The 22,006-nt window shown below is 41.0% G+C and overlaps 1 protein-coding gene and 1 long non-coding RNA gene across 2 annotated transcripts in view; one reads left to right on the forward strand and one right to left on the reverse strand.

The window, feature by feature from the left end:
- Positions 1 to 19,683, reverse strand: part of PTPN12 (protein tyrosine phosphatase non-receptor type 12) — a 69,514-nt gene extending 49,831 nt beyond the window's left edge. The window contains exon 1 of the mRNA XM_068189611.1: positions 19,395 to 19,683. Within this exon, the coding sequence (XP_068045712.1) occupies positions 19,395 to 19,493 (99 nt within the window). The 5' untranslated portion in view covers positions 19,494 to 19,683. The remainder of the gene's footprint in view (positions 1 to 19,394) is intronic.
- Positions 19,684 to 19,923: 240 nt separating this feature from the next.
- LOC137474949 (uncharacterized) lies at positions 19,924 to 20,869 on the forward strand. Its single transcript, XR_010999574.1, has 2 exons — positions 19,924 to 20,386; positions 20,553 to 20,869. It is a non-coding gene; the product is annotated as an uncharacterized lncRNA (long non-coding RNA).
- Positions 20,870 to 22,006: the final 1,137 nt, after the last annotated feature.

Consider the following 22,006-nt stretch of genomic DNA (forward strand, 5'->3'; position numbering starts at 1 on the left):
GTGGATTTTATTACTTCAGAAACAAAATGTCTATTTTTGTCTTTAAAGAAATACTAACATTTTGATGAATATTTTCAGACAGTTTGATTTCCAAGCACTGTTCTCTGCTTAGGAACATTCCTGGAAAATCTGTGGTTTTGTTTAATCTTCTGCTACTTGGTTCCCAGTTAAACTAACATGTCCAGGACAAGCAACAAGGCAGCTATTGGGCAATTATTAGGCTTCAAGTTTCATAGAAAGAACAGGCACAAAACTGGAGGCAACTCAGAGGCACTGCCTGTGTCAGAGGTGAGAAGCTGGAACACCTGCTGAGAGCTGTGGTTGTTCAGCATGGAGAAGAGAAGGCTGCAAGGAGACAGTAGAGCAGCCAACACCAGAGATGGAGAGGGACTTGGACACGTAGCCACAGGACACGGGCAATGGCTTCAAACTGAAAGAGGGCAGGTTTAGCGAAGTAATTAGGAAGAAATGCTTTACTATGAGGGTGGTGAGACACTGGAACAGGTTGCCCATAACAGCTGTGGGTGCCCCATCCTTGGAAGTGTTCAGGGCCAGGCTGGGTAGGGTTTTGAGCAAGATGTCCCTGCCCATGGCAGGACCATTGGAATTAGATGATCTTTAAGGTCCTATCCAATCCAAACCACTCAATGATTTTATGATGTACCTCTTGCTGTGCGCCACAGTAACTTATGTTCTTCACAGGCTGGGAGGACAACTACCAATGCCCTAACTTGAATAATTTTATTTCAAACAACTGAGGCTCATATGCTGGTGACTTGAAGGAATCAAAAAAACTCAAAACCCAACAACAAAACACAAGTACTTTGACTGCCTAGACTTCCCTCCTTAAACTCCAGAAATTACATAAAAATTGACTGGGCTTTTCCTTTTTTTTCCTTATTCCTAACAACACCAAGGATCTAAATGAAAGAAAAATTAGGTAAAAGTTTAGAAGAAAGACAGCCACTAAATAGTAGTTCTCCTGCCCTGTGTCAGTGGAACCCATCCACTAGATGTCAGTGTCCTCTTGGGCAGAGGAAAACCTTGGATCCCAATGGAAATAGGGCAGCTGGCAGTCCTTGGTTATCAGGCCAACTGTACAGAAGGAAATTCTTATAAAGCATCCCTGGGCCACAACAGAAGCAGCCAGTAACAGCAGCATTTGTGGGTAAGAGACACAGAACAAATATAGCCTTAGACACAAAGCTCAGCCAATAGAGTTGAGAACCTCATGACTAAGAACTCTTTTGTGAAACATTACTGACATTTTTCAGGATGCTGAACATGGGTGTTAACAAACCTGAAAGATAAAGTTATTTCTGTTTCCTTCTTCTTGAAATATCCCAAAACACCAACCAACGTTTTTGGACCAAAAAAACCCCAAACCACAAGAATGGGTTCTACCTCTACTAAAATATGTCAGGCTTAAAGAGACTTAGACTTGGAAGCAATAACATAAATTATTACAGCACAGTGTGAAATCCTGTGATAGGCATGAAACACCACACCCTAAATAAAGGGCAGAGCCAAAGTCAAAGTTCAGGCACATTAGGTGACTGCTGTCAGAAGAAATGGGTAGAACTTTCTATTCACCTGCACTACATCTAGCTATTAAGACAAACTAAATTTTGAATAGAATATTTCAGTTGGAAGATACCTGAAATTATCATCTAGTCCAGCTGCCTGACCTCTTCTAGGGTGTCTAAATTTAAGTCTAAAAGGAGAATACTGATATAAAAGGAATCTTAAACTTGACTGCAGGACCATACTTGTAAACTAATGACACCTCTACAAATTATGTTGGGCTGATAGGCATGGGTATGGCGGGGGGAAGCAGCATCACACATTACAAAAGACAGACAAACAAGGAAGGTGAGAAAAAGCAAGCCAAGTTTTTATGTTATATTTTAATGCACCCAGGATTGTAAGAAACCTATACAATCAAGGAACTTATCACTGTAGTGGTAGCACAAACAAGTAAACCTCTTGGTTCTTGTGGAGGAAAGTGGGAAGGTTATGAAGTTGAAAAAAAAAAAAGAAATTAAGTATTTCAGAGGGTTATGAAGTACAGATTTCTTTCTTTTTGAAGATATTGGATCAGTTTGCCAGACAATCTTTCAATCCCCCAGCAAGAAAAACACCTTGAAGCCAATTTGAACAAGCACAGAACCTGGCTAAAGACACATCCTGAAGAACCACTTATAGTTACTGCACGCTTACATCTGTTATGCTTGCCAGACAGGAAAAAGCTAAAAAAAAAATTCACCACAACTTTTTCTCTTAGAAATAGGCACTAAGGAAAAAAAAAAAAAAAAAAAAAAAGAAAATGGGGGAAGTTGAATGAAAGGAAATAATACAGAACTAAAAAAGTGAAACACTTGCAAGCAGTCCAGGGCCTGTTGAAACACGCCAGGTATCAGTACCTGCCGCTGTCCTGACCAGGGATGGGCTCTGGTGTCCTGTGCTCATCAGCCTGCTGCTACTATGGACACAGTCTGAGCCTTTACTCAGAATCTGCTATTAAGAAAGACTGGGAGGATGGCTCCACTTCATTCCTAACTTTCTACAGTATCCTACAGTCACAATAAAGTAGCAGACTAGGCGCATATTTGATTTGACTCATTGCATCACTTTAATACTCTGAAGAATCTGAGAAGTATCTCATGACCCTAAAATTTATCCCATCTTCCTCCCCCATTACTAATATACCTATTGCACTATGTACACCAGACTGCATTACACTGCCTGGAAAGGATTAAAAAAAAATCTCATTCATGTTATTATTTTCTCCCAGCCACCACAACTGCAGTTATGATCACTTGAACTGGTCATTTTTTTATCAACAAGTTATTTTTAAAGGACTGTCTTCTACTTAGATCCTATTTGCCCACGCAAGTCTAAGTCTACTGCCTTTTGCTCTTATGCTGCAAATCCAAAGAAACCTCAAGAAAATTGCCCTCAATACAGAAATAACTCCAGCTTTTATTTCCCATGTGCATATATGCCCTACAATAACACTGTGCTTGCTAGTCCATCTCCTTCCAAGATAATTGTTTTGATAATCTTAATGAACAAGTAGTACTTGAGAACAGCAAAAAAGGCAACCAGGGGAACATCCTGGCCAAATTCCAATTCTCCAGCAGTTCCTGCAAGCCTTATTTAGATCATATCTTCATCCACCTTGCTAACACTATTGGTTGGTCACATACAGTGATCTGCGGATTCATCTACTCATCTTCTTTCCTAATTATGAATATACCTCATGTGCCATGTGTAGCAGATTCTAATTTCAACAGCACACACAAAAAAAAAAAAAAAAACCACAACCACATACCTCACACCTCCCCTCAAAAAACTCTAAAAATGTTTGTAACATTTTGAGATCCTTTCCAGGCAGCATAAGACAACCACATTCATATTATTCTATTGTACCAAACACCCCTACTATTAATATTCAACTAATTTACTGTGTTCAAGTAACAAGCCTATCACCTCAGCACACAAGTAGCCTTTACAAAGCAATATTTCCTTCATGGTTTACTGATTCTGATTTAATTGTTATTAATTATGTACCTAAATGTTTAGATAACACCAGACCCTGTAAATTACAAATGCTAAAGGGTTAGTGAGATTGAATGGAAACCACAGGTTTCCATTTTATTTTAAGAAATCCTCAAAAATAAAATTCCATTTTATTTTAAGAAATCCTCAAAAAAAGGAAAAAGCAGCTAAAGTAGATTCTAGGCTTTTCTACCTTGTAGAAAATGGCAAGTTACCACTTTGGATACAATTCTAAGGTATACTTCAGATTTTAAAGAAGTTTCCCTCTAGCTAAAACCACAAATGTATAAACCGCTATTTATCTGCTTCCTTCCATCGTATATTGCAGAAGCTAACAAATGGAATACAGGAAAGACAGGTTTTGATGATCTACATGATTATAAGATAAGGATAGAGTGGTTTCTTTCTTTATAACTTTGGGATTCTTTAAGTTTGGTATGAGCCATGCTTCATTAGTGCAAGTCTGTTCAGCTTCTGGTACCATGAACTAACACAAGGACAGGGTTTCATTCCCACCCTACAGACAAGGGTCAGCTGGTTTGTTTTTCCTGTACCAGAGGCAAGAGTTAGCATCAATGACAACACCTAATTATACATTGAGATTTTCTCTAACTGTTGCATCAAGTTTTAACAATATTTCACCTCTAAGCTTTTTATTCCAATTCTGTTGCTTTCATCTTATTTCTCAAACCACCAATCTCCTTTATTGTCATTCCTTCCTCATTTCAGAGCAAATACTGTCTGTACAGCAACTTGCTAGGGACACTGGCTGCAGCCCACACTTGCCCATCTAGGAACAGGAAAGCTGCTCTTTTCTTGGCTTACATCTGCATTAAAAAAATTCTGAGCTGTGGTCAAATTCACATTCTAATTCTGGAAAGCCAGAACCTATTTCAGCAAAGCCACAGAATTAACAATGTGACTTGGTGAGACACTGTCAGTGGACGCTCTGGAAGAGCAGCAGCCGCTGGACTGGCATCACAAAGCCCCACTGCCTGCAGAGACCAGAGTCAGGCCTTGTTTGAATGTAAAATGCTGGTGACAGCTCCTGGCACATGCAGAACTTCTTCCACATTTTTACTGACTCTTTCAACTCAGTACATTGCTCAACATACATTAATCATGGAGAGAGCAGCAGGCTGCCAACCTGCACACAAATAAGCCATGGACACCTTTCCTGCTTTAGGTCACTAAAATGCAATGTAATCTTCACAGACTCCTCATTTTGAACAGCTTCCTCCTAACCTTTACTCTTCTCTGCTGCCTTCTCCACCAAAATGTTGTTTTACCTCCCTCAAGAAACATACACGTTACAGCATTTCATTATTGAACTTACATTTCCATTCTTTATAAGCGTAATTTGGTGTCATTTCTCCAATCTCCAAATTTGTGAAACTGCTAGTCACAGCTCTTCAGAATGACAAAATAAGTAGATAAAATACAAGAAATTAAGAAAGTTGCATTACTGAAGTTATTTCCTCTGATGTCTCAAAGCCACTCTTAGGAAAAGTTAAATAATGAAGAATGGAACTTAAAATTTCACAAAGATAGCAAATACTAAACCAAAGTGGGACGTAATTTGGAAAAAAAAAAGGCAACTGGGAAAAATGATGCTACATAGCACTAAATAGCTTAAAAGAAACAAGTAGAACTGCTGCTTACAGCCATGAAAACCATGTGACTTGCTCGTCGGTGTAGAAACAGATGTGCCTTTAGTCAGAAAAAACCTAAACTTGTAAATTCCTGCAGATGTTGAGGACTTTGAGGACTGCCTATAGCAGCGTTTCTAGCCAGAAAATAGGCTATAGATATTGCAAGAAATTTGGACTGGCGAGAAACAAGGACCCTTCCTGAATATCAGAACTCCCTACAATTACTACTAGGAGAATTATTTAAGCACAGTTTCTCAATCTTATTTTCCCTTAATGGAAGTGGCAGCATTCCAAACCAAATTCATACCTTTAAAAGACCTCAATTTTCAACACGTCAGTTAAATTCAATCTTAACTTCTGTATCTGCTGCTGCAGTTTGACTGTAAAGAACAGTAGCATTTTTCTAAAGCAATGCCCTCTTTAATCCTTCCATTGTGACTCCCCTTAAAGGCTACCTTCTTCTCATTCCCAGTTTCTAGCATTGTGCATCAGTATTCCACTGGGCAACCAGAACAGCTATTAATGCTAATAAGCCCAGACAGGAATACACGTTTGTTCTAAAGAGACAGTAACTGCGTGACAAGTAATAGGATGAGACATTCAGGATTGCTAAGTCCTGGCTTTAAAATGCAAAGTACAGAAACACATACTCTACAGCCAAAGCAAATTAATTCACAGGAGCAGTGAAGTATCACAATGTCTTATCAGGATGCAAGTGCTTCTTATAGATGCATTATGGTGAATAGCACAGGATGTGAGCATGCTGAAGTACACCACTTAGTAGAAGATTGCATCCTGGCCCCAGTGCAAACCTCACTGCTATTCCCTCTGAATACTGACTGCACTCCTTCTAGCTGTGAGGACTCAAAATTTATTTCTGAATACTCAAATTAGGCTTTGGTCTCCATGAATCTCTGTAATAACCAAGCTTAGACAACAGCTCAACACTACAGTGGCTCTTTTGAGGAAAGTGATCCATAAGCAATATTACCTGGTCCAATACAAACTCTGAAATATTATTCCTGGTGAAATGAACAAACCACAACAGGAAAATTCATAAGGGACACTGCATGAAGATTCTTACAAAGACCATTTAAACCAGTCAGGTTAAATCTCATTGTCCACAGTCATTAAAAAACCAGTGACTATCAGAGCCAGGTAACATTTATAAATGTAACTTTCTCTTTAAGAGGATAACAAGGTCAATAAAATGTGTGGCTAAGCTACTCTGCTCTCAATTTAAAACCAAGACCCAAATAGACCAGTCAGTTCTACTTTCACCATTGAATTAAGAAAAAAGACAAAAACCCAACACATATACTTTCTTATAATCCAACAACTAATCATGCAATACTCACGTGCTTAAAAGGATACCAGACTATACTATAGATAATCATTTACCTTCAGTTCATCAAATCCATAACAACCTGTATGTAGCTAAAGCTTGTTCTGAAGATCTTCTAGTCTAGAAGTGAGGCAAAGTTGAAGAAGTGTATGAAACTTATTGAGATGCTTTTTCCACTCATCATGCAATGGCTTCTGTCATCCAAAACCAGTAAAAACCAAAGGTTTCAAAAAAATAAGGAAATAATTTTAGCAGCCCAGGGATAAGGTAGCACAAACAGAAATGAAAAAAAATTAGTAAAATGCAATCACAACATAAAGAGAGGAGCAGAATTAAAACATTCAAGACAGATCAGAGTTGATTTGGCTCAAAAATGCATGTTGCAATTTGCATAAGATCTGACAGAAGTACTGTGCCCAGTGGAAAGCTACACACTTCTTAGGATGATTCAACAACTGGCTGACATAAATACAGAATTCCTGAAGGATATCTTGTTTATATAATGTCCAGAAGCTAGATCCAATAAGCTAAAGACAAGTCAAAGACAAGAATATGAATACAAGAGGAAGCTCACATGAGCAAGCATTTCTGTCTTGTCTTGCATAAAAATCCTTCCCCCATGGCCTTCAAGATAACCTCCAGAAGCAAGTCGGATAACTTCAGTTATGCAAGATGTGTTGTGAATTTTAAGGGTTTTTCAAGCCTAGCTGGTAAATTAAAAGATTTTATGTATTTAACTTTTCACACAATATGACAATCATATACCCACTAACCTACCAACCACAGGAAGGAGAGAAGGTTGGCATCTCCATCCTAACAGATCTGCAGTTCAGGCATATGAACTTGGTAAGCTGCTGTGGTGGGTTGACCCTGGCTGGTGCCAGGTGCCCACCAAAGCCACTCTACCCCTCTCCTGCAACCAGACAGGGGAGAGAAAAATATAATGAAAAGCTCATGAGTTAAGGACAGAGAAATCACTCACTGACAGCCAACACAGGCAAAACAGATTCAGCTTGGGGATATTAACTAAATTTATTACCAACAAATAATGAGAAGTAAAACAAATATTAAAAACAAGCAAAATAAACCAAAATACCCTTCCTCCAACCCTCCCTCCTTCCCAGGCTCTATGCCCTCCTCCCAAGCAGAGCAGGGAGATGGGGAATGGCTGTGACAGTTAGTTCATTACATGTTTTTCTTCTGCCACTGCTCAGGGAGACGAGTCCTTCTCCTGCTCCAGCATGGGATCCCTCCCACAGGAGACAGTTCTCCAGAATCTTCTCCCGTGTGACCCTCTCAGCTGTCACCAATAAACACCAGATTCCAGTACCACACTAAAAAGAACCTGTTAGCAGGGGAAGGAGGGGGAAAAAACCCAAGATAAGTAAATATTGTCTGCTTTGTTATCATTTATCTTATTCAGGTGTTCCATGCAAACTATCTCATCTACACCATCAGTATACAATATGGTAAACTCCTGACTTCAGCATCAAGTTCTGGGGGTGTTAAAGTGGTAAGTAATACAACAGCCCAATAAAAAATAAACAACATGGCACTCAAATAATAGAAGAAATTAATTTTTGCATTTATTTACAAAAGACAATTCCAGTGCCTCCCTGACATGACCTACAAGATCCACTACCTAGCAAAAAATCACAGTCACTTTAAGTTTGAAATATACTGTGTCTAGAAATAAGTTCTTTACCTATTTATATCCCTTCACTGAATTCCCTTGTTACTTCATTGCTGCTTTTCTCACTTCTAAACATATCCTGACCTCATATACACTTAATACATCTGGAAGTTACCTTTCTCCATAAGCGCTAAAGACATCATCACTGAGATTTTTATATCCACATACTTGCATTGGATGATCATATCGTCTTACTGTACCAGACAGAGAATAGTTTTTCTATGAATACAGGAAGGGAAGCCCATTATGTATGCTGTAAGGCTGGAGAAACAGGATGCTGGCTTCATTTTCACAGGATCACCAATTTAAACAGTGCTAATGCTTCCTAAATTGCCATGGCCAAAAGACATGTTGCTATAGCTTTGCACCAAAAGTGCTATAGTGTTTGATCATGTATAAGGAAGGTACCAATGCAAGCTCACATTCAGGCTATTCCATATTGGAATTAGTTATGGAATTAGCTAGCATTTTAGAAAGAAATATTATTTCCCTTTAGGAAATCACACTGATTTATGGCAACAGCTTGCTGACTTTGGGATACACACTCTTTTTTTACTGTTATTGGTCTCTCATTTTAAATAATTTATCAACAGGCTAAAGATTTCTGTAATTTGTAAAAAAAGACAACTAGGCTTCTCTGCCAGTTTCACCTGCTCTTTTCAGAACAACAAAAATAGGAAGTTGACGTCTCAGACAACTCGCAAGCTGCGTTTTCAACACGAAAGGGAAAAGAAATGAAAGCTCACATTTCATCATCTTGGTCAAAATATTAAGAAAATAGATGGTACCAGTTGAAGAAGCAACTGTAGCAGTGTTATTACAGGATGCCAGGGCAATTTCCACAGCAGTTCTGTAGAATAGCCTCTGGAAAAGTTCTTCTGTTTATAAGGAAAATACAAAAGGTTTAGGTTTATAGGACTTAACCTGCAGCTTAATAACAACTTAGTTCAGAGCACTCAGTTTGAAAAGCAGACTGATGTCCAAAGCTTTAGCTTTAAGTGCCAGTGTAGCACTTAATGCAATTCTGTAGCAAAGAGCTATTAAAGGAAACAACATGTATTTCTCCCTTCTGGGCCTAGTCTTCTTGAAGTAGAAATAACAGAAAAATAAAGCATCTATAAAACACCATATTTCTTTACTAAAGTAAATTCCAGTGTGTGCCTAAGTACTTTTCAAGTCCTTTCCCCCTGCCTAAAACCAGTAATTTTTCTCCATTAACATTTACATACAGTTCCCTATATCTCCACTAACATCACTATTCTATTTATGAAACCTCAAAGAAAATGAGTTAAAATTGATTAAACAGTCTAATACAGTCATAATAAAAATCCACACAGTTTTGTGTAACCACCTCAACTACTAAACTTGAAATCTTAGAAGTAACTGTTGAATACTTAGCGCTATCTAGGGACATTCACAGTATCTAAGAGATTATTTCCTTCCTTTAGCAGTTTGTGCAATAGGGGTGCTGCCCTATAGACAATTTATAATTAATTCAACGCTGCAGGAATTCTCAGTTTCTTGAAGCAGTTCAACTAACCTACATATGGCCTTCCCTCCAGAACAGTGTTTCATTTTCCAGCTTTATTTTGAGCTAAATGTTTCCCCTGAGTATTCCTACTGGACAACTGTATTCATTTCAATGAACAATTACCTATTGGCTAAAATAATCAGCATATACATGAGGGAGTAAGTAATAATGAAAGCATTCTAGTTGTAATCCTGCTTCCCATGCATGAAGGTAAAGACTCCAGTAGAAAATAGAGGAAGAATTAAAACTTATTTGTACACGTGTAAAAACAGTAAAAAAAGAGCTGTGCATGGCAAATATGCAGGATACATATGATACATTTACCACTGAGACATCTCCATGATTAATTTCACTCACTCACAGAGCAGCCAGTCATCAGCTTCCAACCCAGCCTACCCACAGTCTAAGAGCAGTGCACTATTCCTATCACTTGTTTTTCTGTCTGTTCTGCTTTTTATATTAATTGATCTCTCAGTTTTGTGCAGTGAAACAACTAGACAACTAATCCAATAAGAACATTTGTCTAAGTAGGAAGCTATATCCAAGTACCACACATGCTACGCAGACACTTGAGGTAAAAAAGACACTGTTCCATCACAGGGTTGTGCATTACACAGTCAAACATAATCAAATAAGAAGTGAAACATTTAGGACAGAGTAGAACACTATTCAGGCTTCTCAAGAGCAGTGCAGTTCCCACAGCAATCAGTCATTTAAACAGGATGCATAATCTACACTGACAAGTCCTCTGAACACTTGGACAGGAAACCCATGAAACATCCTTTCAGTTTGGAACCAAGTTGTTCAAAGACAGTTGTGTCCTCCAAGAATTACCAGGAGAATAAAAATAATGCCATACTCTCATAATGGAAGACAAAATGTATTTAAAAATGTAATCAACAATGGAAAACTATATGAAAATTCTGGAACAGGCCCCCAGGACTCTCAATTACGACAAATAGCTGGAAATCATGCCAGTAAGTCCAGGAAAAATGTGCATGAACCAGAACCTAGAACTAGTCTAGCTCAGCACAAGAAATTAATTTCTCATCCATGATATTGACCCTAAAGCAAATAAGAAAGATAGCAAGGATGGCAATAACAGCAGAGGTGCTGACTGCCCAACCTCAATAAAAGCAGGAACATAAGACATTGCTCATGTCCACATTCCTTTCAAGCCTCTCTTTGGTTGTGTTAGCTGCCCAGAGGAACAAGCCTTGCCAGCTGCACAGCTGAAAGATGATCATTTACCTCTCCAGACCCCTAAAAACCCCACTCTTCCACTGATCCACATAGAAGCTGTTCTTCTAGTGATCACAAAGAGTACAAAACATCTGTGTGTTTTTAGAAGAAAAACAAAAAGCAGATGTCATCCACACAGGCAGCAAGAATGACAAGACAGCAGGACAAATGCAGCAAGATGTAAAATTGTTTTAAGAGGACGCCGCTGTACTCTGACCTTGGAAAAACAAACCCAGCTACACCTTATGAGACTACATAAAAAGGAAGTTAATGTAAAAAAGTTTGTTTTAAAATGACAAGTTCAGTGTCATAACTAAATGAAAGAGATTAAAGTAGTACATACATTATTTAAAGCAATATGGTTTTAACTAAGCTTACTTTCCCTTAGAGGCTGATGCTTTCCAACCCATAACTTTAGACACCAAAAATCATAGCAAAGATCAGGCAATTACAACAAATAAATTTCAATAATGTTTAGGAATCAAGGCCTGCTCTCCAACATGTAAAACATGAAGCGTATAGCCCTTCTGCAAAAAGGAAGGAACAAAAGTTACATGGATACCCTTAACAAATGTGCTAAGATTTCTCCAAATCACAGCAAATTAAAAATAGCACAATCCAACCAATCCATACAGCACTTAAAACTTCCAGTCTACTCATGTAGTTGCCCTTGGCCCATTCCTAACACTGGGCAATTAAATTCTTCCTGCAGAACTAAGGGAGCTCAGAAGTAAAATTAATATGGAAAACTAACTGTCAGAAGCATTATGGTAGGATTTCCTTCATAATTATTGATGCTTCCTTACAGAAATCTGAATGAATGAAACATATTTATTTATTTGTTTTGTTCCTAATGACATGTGTAGCCCATGAGGCAACATCATTCATAGTTTCAGTCATCTCGCAATAGCCAGATATTTTCCCCCACTGAAGTAACTGCCTTGGTGCTTTTTAGAGCTGATAATTCAATTCTTCTAGGTTTTACTTTCACAAGACATTTCCATTAGAACAATATTGCCTTGAAGTCATACCACAAATTAACACCAATAAAATTGCCTTTTAAAGAAATTAAAAGTATTGGCTTGTAGGAGGACAGATAGGAGCAAAAATTAGGTCAACTAAATTAGGTCATCCATTTATACCTCTATTTATCTGGTACCTTTTGGGAAACATTTTTCTCTACTTGATCTTTTTAGCTGTGTAAGATTTTTTTCATTCTAAAGCTGATGACAAAACAATAGCTAGAATAAGGCCCTCAGGGACCCAGGCAGTAACCTTCCTATGCAAACCTCTGTGACTGAAACATCCTGACACCAGTATTTAGAGATACTTTAAAACAAGTTTCCAACCCAGAATGACAGTCCTAAAGTCTGCCAGTCCTGACTGTGCTCTTCTGCTCTTACAACTCTTTCCTTTCCTTGCTGCACTCTCAGCTTCCCTAGTAAAGCTCCCGGCTTCACACTCATATTGTCCCATCAATATTGGGTCTGAACACCATCTGGTTTCTTGAAGATGCAGAGGGACTCCAGACACAGCTCCAACAATACAGCTGCTCTCTGTGCTCCAGGTTGCAGATCCAAAACTCCACAGCTATACTAGAGTGCTCCCCTTTAATAAATACATTCTGATTGCTCAAATTTCAACAAACAATTCATGATTTAAGTTTACATTAGCAAGTTTTTTGTCAGATGAAGCAGGAAAACAAAGAGCTTAATCTCTCTGCAACATTCACATGCTAGTTAAAAGAAATAGAAATCCATCCTTCATTTAGGGCAAACACAGCTGAGTTATCCAAGCCTGTGCTGGCATAACCATAGCAATTGTGGAGTACAACAGCTTGAGGAAAACACCAGGATGCCAACACTGCACTTCCTAGTGGCACAAAGAGCTCCTGCTCTTCCTAATTCACTTGTGCTTTACTCAGTTCCTTATCTGACCTTCAACACTGATGCCTCTCCCTAACTGAAGGCTGTTATATACGACCAAGAAAAAACCATCCATCTACCATCTGATTTCAGTTCTAGAAATGCATACCCAAGGTACTCCAACAGTTTCATGTTTTCCCAACACTAAGAAATGCATTACTATTTTCCCTATGCCAAAAAGTCCTTTGTACTAAGCATACTATAGTCAAACTGTAGCAGTACACAATGGAAAATCCACAAATCTTAAATAGTAACAGGGAAGAAGATAGAACATAATTTCTGTTTATTACAAACCAATGGCTTTAAGAGATTAATATAGAAGCCTCAGACTTCTGCTACACTCATGATCAACAAATGTATACACATTAGATAATCTGAATATCTGCTTACCTTTCCCCTGCTCACAGAGCTGATAACTTATATTTAGCTATAACAGCATCAAGGAAAAACAACCTGAACGAACTTCAATTTTAAAGTAAATTACATGCAATCCAAACCAAGAAATTCATACTATAGATCAGTGACACCTATGCAGAGTATTACACAGACTTAAAACCATGCTTACTACAAACACATAAGCATGTAAATGGAGCTACAGAAGTATAGATTAGGGTCTAAGGTTGATGAATTATGGTCACATGAGACATATCCATATATAGGTATCTACTGATATGTATCTATCTGTATACATATATAACCAAATACAGCAAAAGGTGCTGTAGAACTGAGGTAAGAATAAAAACAAAGTAAGTATTTGACATGCTATTTAAATTATTTGGAGTCCATGTAGTATGCCATGAAGTAGGTGCAAGGTCAGCATTACCATTTGCTCCTCCTGAACAATTCTTTAATATTCTGCAAAATCCATACACAACCCTTTATTCCATGAAAACAGTAGACTTATACACTGCTGTCTTTCAAAAATGAGCCAACAGAACTTATTACCACACAAGCTATTTGACACAACCCAGAGCATTGCCTAACTGACTTGGTTTAGTTTCATGTGCTGAAAGAACAGCAATTTTAGGCAAAGTTTGCAAGTTCTTATACCCCAGGGTCACTACAGCAGCTTTGTGGCTGTATTCAACCACCTCTATGAAAATTCAGAATGGCATCTTTGAAGCAACAGAAAGAGCACTCATTTCCTCAGAAGGGGACAAAGAAGTGGAATATTTAAACTGAATGATTGTTCATGCAAAACTGTATTTTCATATAACACTGAATGAACAGTATTTCACAAAATTTCAGAAGCCTCTAAAGTCTGGGCTTACTGAAGTGACTATTCAGTCACATTGCTCCAACCAGATTTGGTCCATGTAAAAGAAGCTTTATGAATGGCCTCGATGACTACAACCACACACAATGAATTCATGTGCTGGGTGTGCCTCCAAAGACAAATTAACAGCATCTAGCTGAAATACAGTAAACAGAAACAAAACTTTAAAAATACATTTACAAGCAAATTTAAGCATAATATGAAAGGTGACAACTAACAGATCCATTATTTAACCCTGAAATTATAAAAATGCACAAGGCATATCTAAAGTGACAGTTGCCTATGACCAATTAACTCATTGCTAAGAGCAGAGTTCCTTATGACTGATCAGCTGTACAACACACTTATGGGTCATTTCCTCCAAGGCAATTACTCCTTCTGTCACACTCTAGGGAAAATAAGTGCTCCAAATAGTTTTTTCAAAAGAACCCAATTTACAAGAATTTCATGTAAACCTCTGCTTACACCAATTAAATCTTGGATTTGAAGTTTCAAGAAACAGTTTACCATCTAGTTGATTCTACCAAAGCATTTTTCCCAGTTTAACCTTTACAGATACAAATATCTCTTGAAAAAGACAGCATGCATTTTATAACACATATGACAAAGCATTACTGTTTCTAACAATATATTACAAGCCCCAAACTCATTAAATAGATACTAGAAAAAAACATCACTTCCAAAAATGTCTATACAGTGGGATCTTAAAAAAAAAAAAAAAGCAGAGATAGTGAAAAAAATAAATGTTTTATAAGTCTCCAGATTATATGCCTGCATTATAAATTTAAAAGGTATCTTCACAGACACTCAAGAGGTGCACTAATAGTATTTGAATCAGAAAGGCTGATGCAAATGCACACTAATACACAGACAAGCTTTAAGAGGAGCATTTCTGAAGTGCTACAGTTGAATAGGTATTTCTGGTATCCCTAATGCTGCTTCAGAACCAGAATAAAATCTATGTCATGACTGGCATCAGTATGTGGACTTTCAGTATGTATCATAGTAGTTTTAATCAGTGATTTAGTATAGTGTAGACTGTTCATTCATTTTAAGCAGCCTTTAAGCGCTTCAGAAATTGTGCCTTTTCCTAAGAAAAATGACTGAAAAACAAAACAAAGACAAAAGCCTCAAAAAACTCACAAAGCAAGTTTTATAACATCTGGTGTGGCACTTCCTATGACCAGCTACATTTTATCCTTACAAGTCAAGCACATTCCATCTCCCATTTGTTAAAATAGCATTTACACAAAACAATCAGTTAGAAGTGCTTAAATATACAAAAATGTCAAAACCAAAACCAACTAGATATAAAAAGCATAGAAACTAGTTTTTTACCTGTTTCAAACCATTCAAATTCTCTTTCATACTTCAGAAAGCAGCAACTTGAGTACTTTACTCAAGTTTCCTAACCTAAAAGTTTCATCTTCGATTGATTGAACAGAACACAGATACACAATATTCAGTTGAATTAGTTACCTGTGCCCTCTTGAATGAAAGGTATAGAGATCTGTGACTAGGTGTAATGAAGTTGTCAAAAAAAGTTATTATTATTTAGACTGATGATCTAAGACTAGACCATTTTGACACCGCTACCTCCAAACAGCAGCTGAGGGTCCCCTACACAGTATTCATCACAAAAAAAACACCCCATTCTCAGCCATACACGGCATTCCATGACAACAGATTAGCCAGATATATAACTCAAAAGATGAAGCAAGACTGTCATATACCACAAAACAATTGAAACATCTGATTTTTGAAGGTAAAGGTTCACACTAATCCTATTTCAGTTCTCCTATAACAACAGCAATTACATCAAACAAGAGAAATGAGTGTCAGAATGCTTTCTCATTACTATAACGTAAGAAAACAAAAACGTGGTAATTGTGGGTAAATTAAAATTTAAAAACAAATCAGCAAATAATATTTATCAAGGTCTTTCTAAATTCTGGAATAGCTGTTTTCTGTTCCTCCATATGGAACTTTGACTTCCAACCCTTGTTTGATGTAACGCACATGCTCATTACAAAAAAATCAGAACCTAGACCACGCTGGTTGTACTCATACAGCATGAAACACCAAGAAACAATCTATACTTATTTTCTTCTACACGAATAGCAATGTCAGCAAAAACCCAGGAAAAAATATACTCCTGGATGTACTGCAACCATGGTAGCAAAGTCCTCACCTATATTATTTTAGGAAAAAGCCCACTTGCTCCATATCCACATATACATGATTACCGGCAAGGCTTACAGACATGTCTGTCCTGTTTTCAAACCATCCACTTCATTTAATCCTAACTGTGCACACCCAGAGTACTGAAGTGACCTACTACTAAGTCCTGCTTACTTCCTAGTGCAAATTAATTAAATGCATTTGATTTCCAGTAACAAACATGCTACTGGTGCCCAGATCATAGAGTTTATCTTGCTCTCGGGGGGAGGTGGGGAGGCACTGGTGGAGTGGGTAATAATCAACTTTCCACCTTCCAAGCGGAAGTTGTTTCCAGGTATGTCAATGGCATTATTAAATTGCAGTCTTAGTCATCTACACTCTGGACTTTCAATAGCAATCAGCCAGGCTCATCAGCCTACCTGTGCACACCTCTAGCATCTCTACCCTCTCCTCCAGCACTCCTTGGCACCCAGCACTTTAGTTCATTCACTCAGGCCTATATACAACTCTCTAAGCCTATTACTCAACACATTCAAAGGCAATAAAGACCTAAAGAATTGTTTTCATTTGCATTCACCCACTATTCCATTCATATTTTAGATTCCATTTTGACTTGGAAATGAAGAGATGAGTAACAGCAATTCCTATTCCACAAACTTGCCACTATTTAACAGCCACAGAACATCCTGCACTTAAATAACACAAGATAACACAACTTCCTCCCTTCACACCCCTCAAAAAATACCTACTCATTCTTTAACTGAACAGAATACTGAAACTTATATCCCCTTTACCTCTCTTTCCTTCTTCCTTTTCAATCATTTCAAAGAGGACATAAGCACGGCTCTATTAAGTCAGCCAAAACACATACCTTAAAAATCCCAAAATACTCCAATACATTCATAGTGAAAAAAACCCTTAAAAATCAGCAACTATGATTCTTGTCATTACACTAATCTATGCTTTATTACATAAAAGTGAATATTAGAACTGACAATCCTAATTTCCTGGCTTTCCTTTAGTTTCCGATACAAAAATCAATCACGAAAGTTTGAAATACAAAGTGTTAAAGGACAAAATAAATTTTCAACACAATTCTCCCCAAAACATTTAACACTCTTTCAGGTAATACATCTTTCTCCTGAAATGTCTTGCCCATTAGTTCCTATAATCCTATTTTCCCATTTTTACCCATATTCTCTTTTCTTGCAGCTACAGGAAAGCAATGGGAAAACTCACTGCCTATACTGTTGGAAGCTACAAAAACAACATGCTGTCAAATAGAGAAATTGAACCAAAAGCTATTTTTCCATACAGACATGCCGCTGCTTCAAGAAAGGATGACAAAAATATCTACTATATATCATTTGACTACAACAAAGCTAAAACATCAGGATAATTATCAGATATGAAATGGTAGAGGCAGATTAGGAGATCTAGAACAAAGTACTTAGCATAAAGATTATTAAAAATGTCCCTAATTTTGCAGCAGTCTAGGCCAGCCTTTCTGTAAAGTATATATGAACAAGACAGGCTCATCAGTACAAGGCAAGATGTCAATTCGTGTTAAATAGCAATTATATTACTAAAACTATGACTTAATGAAATGCTTCTGTCAAATTCTGTAACCTTTAAGCTCTCACGTGAAGATTTAAAAGGGTCCTATCGCTCCAATGCCGTTCTTCATTTCACACTTTTCTCTCTTCCTTTCCCACACGCTCAGATGTTTCGGCAGCATACTTTTAGCATTTGCAAAATCCTGCCCAAAGAGCGTGGCCGATTTCCCACGGGCTCCCTCCCCACCCTGGATGAACTCGTTACTTCCCAAAGTCCATTTCCTCTTCCACCCCTGGCCCTGCCAGCGCTCCCAACGCGCCTCCGCCTTGCGCAACATCCGCGGCCTCCTCCCCACATTTCGGACAATCTCCGATGCGACACTTACATTGAGATTTTTTTTTTTTTTTTGTTCCCAGACCACTAGCACAGACTGACAGCTTAAAGGGCTAACGACGTGCTTTTAATCCCAAAGAGCCACGCATCATAAAACGAGCTACAAAGACAGATACGGAGGGCACTAACCCGCTCTCCTGCAGCTCTTCCGTGGGTCAAACTGCATTTTGATATTAAGCGTTTAAATGATATTGAAAAGTGCCAACAACATCTGCCCAATCAAAATTATTGTTCACAGCTCCGACGACCAATTCAAAAGATAAAACTCCCGAGATATTGTAACAGCCCGATTAAACAGCTAAAATAAACCAGGAAAAGCACTAATTCTCCAACAGAATTTTTCCCCGAGCGCACACGTTAACCAAAGGCTGACGAAGTGATCTGGAAGGAAGAAAGGACGAGGGATACAGGCAGGGCTGCCATGGGGGATGGGAGACGTTAGCGAAGGGAAGATGAATATTCCTCCAAGGACTATCAATACGTTTAACACATCTCCTCGGAAAGAAGAGAAATCCCAGGCAGGCAGCTAGCTACAGGGGCAGATAAAAGGGGAAGGAGGGAAGGAGTGCCCGATTATCCCCAGCTGACATCATAGACGGCAACCCTGCAGAAAAGGGGCTGCCAGGGCGAGGAAGCGCTCGCAGCCCCCCCGCCTCGCCTCTGTCCCCTTTATGTGCTCAGGGAAGCAGCGGGGCGGGTGGACGAGGAGCCTCCCGGTTAATTTTGCAAGAGCCGATGACCACCGCCTCCCCAGGAGCGGGGAAGGGCCGGGGCCGCGGTGACAAACCTCCCGGGGCTGGAGGGCAGGAAGGAGGCTGAATCCAGGCGGACACTGTCCCTCCCCCCAGCCGAGCTCCGAAGCGGTGGTGGGCACAGGGAGCCGGCCGAGCCCCGGGGCACACAATAGCGGGTCACCCCCAGGGATGCGACGCCCGCCCGCCCCGACACCCCCTCGCTGGCGGGGGATGGGGAAGGGGCTGCGGGTCACCCCCCCGCCCCGGGGGCGGCAGGAGCCCCGCCCGCGCCGCCGCCCCTCACCATGAAGTCGCTGGCGAAGTTGTCCTCCCCATTGTGGTCCGTGTCCTTCATGGCCTGGACGCGCTTAATGAATTTCCTCAGGATCTCCTCCTGGCTCATCCTGCCCCGCCGGCCGCCCTGCGGAGCGGGAGCCCCGGCCGCCCGCCCGCTCTCCGCCCGGAGCCCTCTCCGCCGCACGACCGGCTGCCTTCCTTCCCCTCCCTGCCTCGCCTCTCCCCCGCGCGGGCCTGCCCGCGGCCTGCTGGCCCCGCTCTGGCTCTGGCTCCGCTCCCGCTCCGCTCACGGCCGCCTGGCCGCCCGCTCCATCCTCCCCTCCCTCCGCCCGACGCTCCCTGGAGCAGCCGACACGGACACGACACGGCCCCGCCTCCTCCGCCCCGCGCACGCGCGGCGCCCGCCCCGCCACGCCCCGCCCTTTCCCCTGTGCCCCGCCCCGCCCCGCCAGCGCTCCGCGCCCATTGGCTCTCCCGACAGCCGCCTCGCCCTATTGGCGGACGGGCACGCCAATCATTGGCCGGCTGGGCTTCGAGGGAGCTGTCGCTGGGCTCCACGCCTCGCCCTCTCCCCCGGCCCCCCCCGTTTCCCATGGATGGGAGCGCCCGAAGCGCGCCTCATGGAGCGCTGGAAGGGCCCACTTGGCTCGCGGGGGGGAGGCTGAGCGGAGCGGAGCGCGGTTTCCCCTGGCTGGAGCACAATGGGCGGCGGTGGGTGCCCGCGGCGCCGCGCCGGGAGGCAGCGGCATGTCGGGACATGTAGTCGCGACAGCGCCGCGTCCCGGAGCCGGGGGCTCGCGCAGCATCCTACTGAAACGCCCGGTCAGAAGGGTCCCGCCCCGGGTGGGAAGCCCGCAGCCGCGGGAAGTGCCGGGGGGTCCCTGGCGCGGCGGTGCCGACGCGAGGCGGCGGTGGACGCCGGGCAGCGGGAAGATGGCGGGGCGGGACAGGGGACGGGCGCGGACACCTGGCCGGGCACCGCTCCTCGCGTATCTGTATGTATGTACATTAAGTGTATATATATGCGTGTGTTTGTATTAATTTTTCAGATATATATATATATGTAAATGTATACTCTTTATGAAGTATATATATGTGTGTGTGTGTGTATATATGTATGTGTGTGCAGACAGATAGACAGATCTACTTAAAAAAATGTCCGCAGGCGAAGCTGATTCATGGAAGCGCCGCCGGCAGGTGTCTGCGGGCTCCGGGCCGGGAGAGGGTCCCGCACCCCTCGGCACCGCAGCGAGAGGGCTCAGACACCCCGCGCCTTCCCATCTTAAACATAGCCTAAAATCTCTGCCTTACGTGGTGTTGGAGCATTCGGCAATGTGCTATTTCATTCTTCATGTTGTATAGAAAAGTTAAACTCCTTCATGTTTGGCGTCCTGAAGACATAATTTCTGCTTGAGCAAAGTAAAGCAATTGTAGAGGTGTGTGTATGTATAGCCTTGTAGCTTAATAAATATTCCAAGTGAAGCAGTTTAAAATGTAGTTTTATTGATGAAGATCTACAGTGCCTTGAGTGATGCTGTTGATCCAGTAAAAGCTTGTCACGCAGGCAGATAGAGGTCCAAGCTGAGAAGCGTAACCCAGCTGAGTCACTCGTGCCCAGTCGCCCGTTCTCTACTGCTCGTGCCCTGCCCGGGAGCGTGTGGCGCTTGCAGTCCCAGCAACACAGCCCCTGTGCGACAGGACATCGAACCGGCTCAGGGAACGCACTCCGCTGCAATACAAGTCCATAGAAAATCGGTGTGTTTTCTTCTCCGATCATTCCATTAATCTGGCTTTGTTACCAAAAAAACCTACAAAAAGCTTGGTCTTCCTGTGTTGGTGTAAGATATTACTGTTTTGGAAGGCTGCCAAAGAATACCAGTTCCACACCAGAATTACTACAACGGCACATTACCACCCTCAGCCCAATTCATTGCCCACCAACTCACCATCTTCCTGGTGGAGGCAAGTCTTGAGATATGGCGTAGGAGCCTGAACTGTAGCTGCTGATGCATGGACACACATTTCCTTCTGCATCTGCTACAGAAACAGCCATCTCTGGCAGAGGGGTAGGCTGGAAAATTGACAGGCATTTTCACACAACTTGCTGTAGACTTCAGCATCTTATTCAGGGGTTGGGATTTTTAGCTATTGATGTTCATCAGCTAATATAGAGAAGAGAGACATAAGGACACATGAAGGAGCTAGGAAAGGGCATCAGTTCTGTGCTGCAGTTTAGTGAAGCCTTTAGTGAGCACTCCACACAAATATATCAGCTGTCAATGCTCAGTCTCCTCTCCATGTCCTTTGCACCTTCCATAATAAGCTAATCAATTGGCCCTGAAGAGCCACAAGGTTATCTGCCTTTCTTGTTTTAATTAATTCCTCTCTTCTCCTTTTTCAAACTTCCTTTTCTACAATACCAAAAAGCAGCTTTAAAGGGAAAGACAGAAATTAGAGAGAGAGAGACCAGAGACCACAAGGATAGCTGGGGCTTGGATCATCAGATAGTTTTTCTATGCCACCTTGCTGGATTTCCATCTGCTTAGGAAGTTGCTGTTTGCTCAGCAGTTGTCCTGGCAAACCTGCTCCCAGTGCCAGATGGCAGGTAACTTCAGAAAA

This window comes from Anomalospiza imberbis, chromosome 5 (genome assembly GCF_031753505.1).
Source record: "Anomalospiza imberbis isolate Cuckoo-Finch-1a 21T00152 chromosome 5, ASM3175350v1, whole genome shotgun sequence".
Classification (NCBI taxonomy): domain Eukaryota; kingdom Metazoa; phylum Chordata; class Aves; order Passeriformes; family Viduidae; genus Anomalospiza; species Anomalospiza imberbis.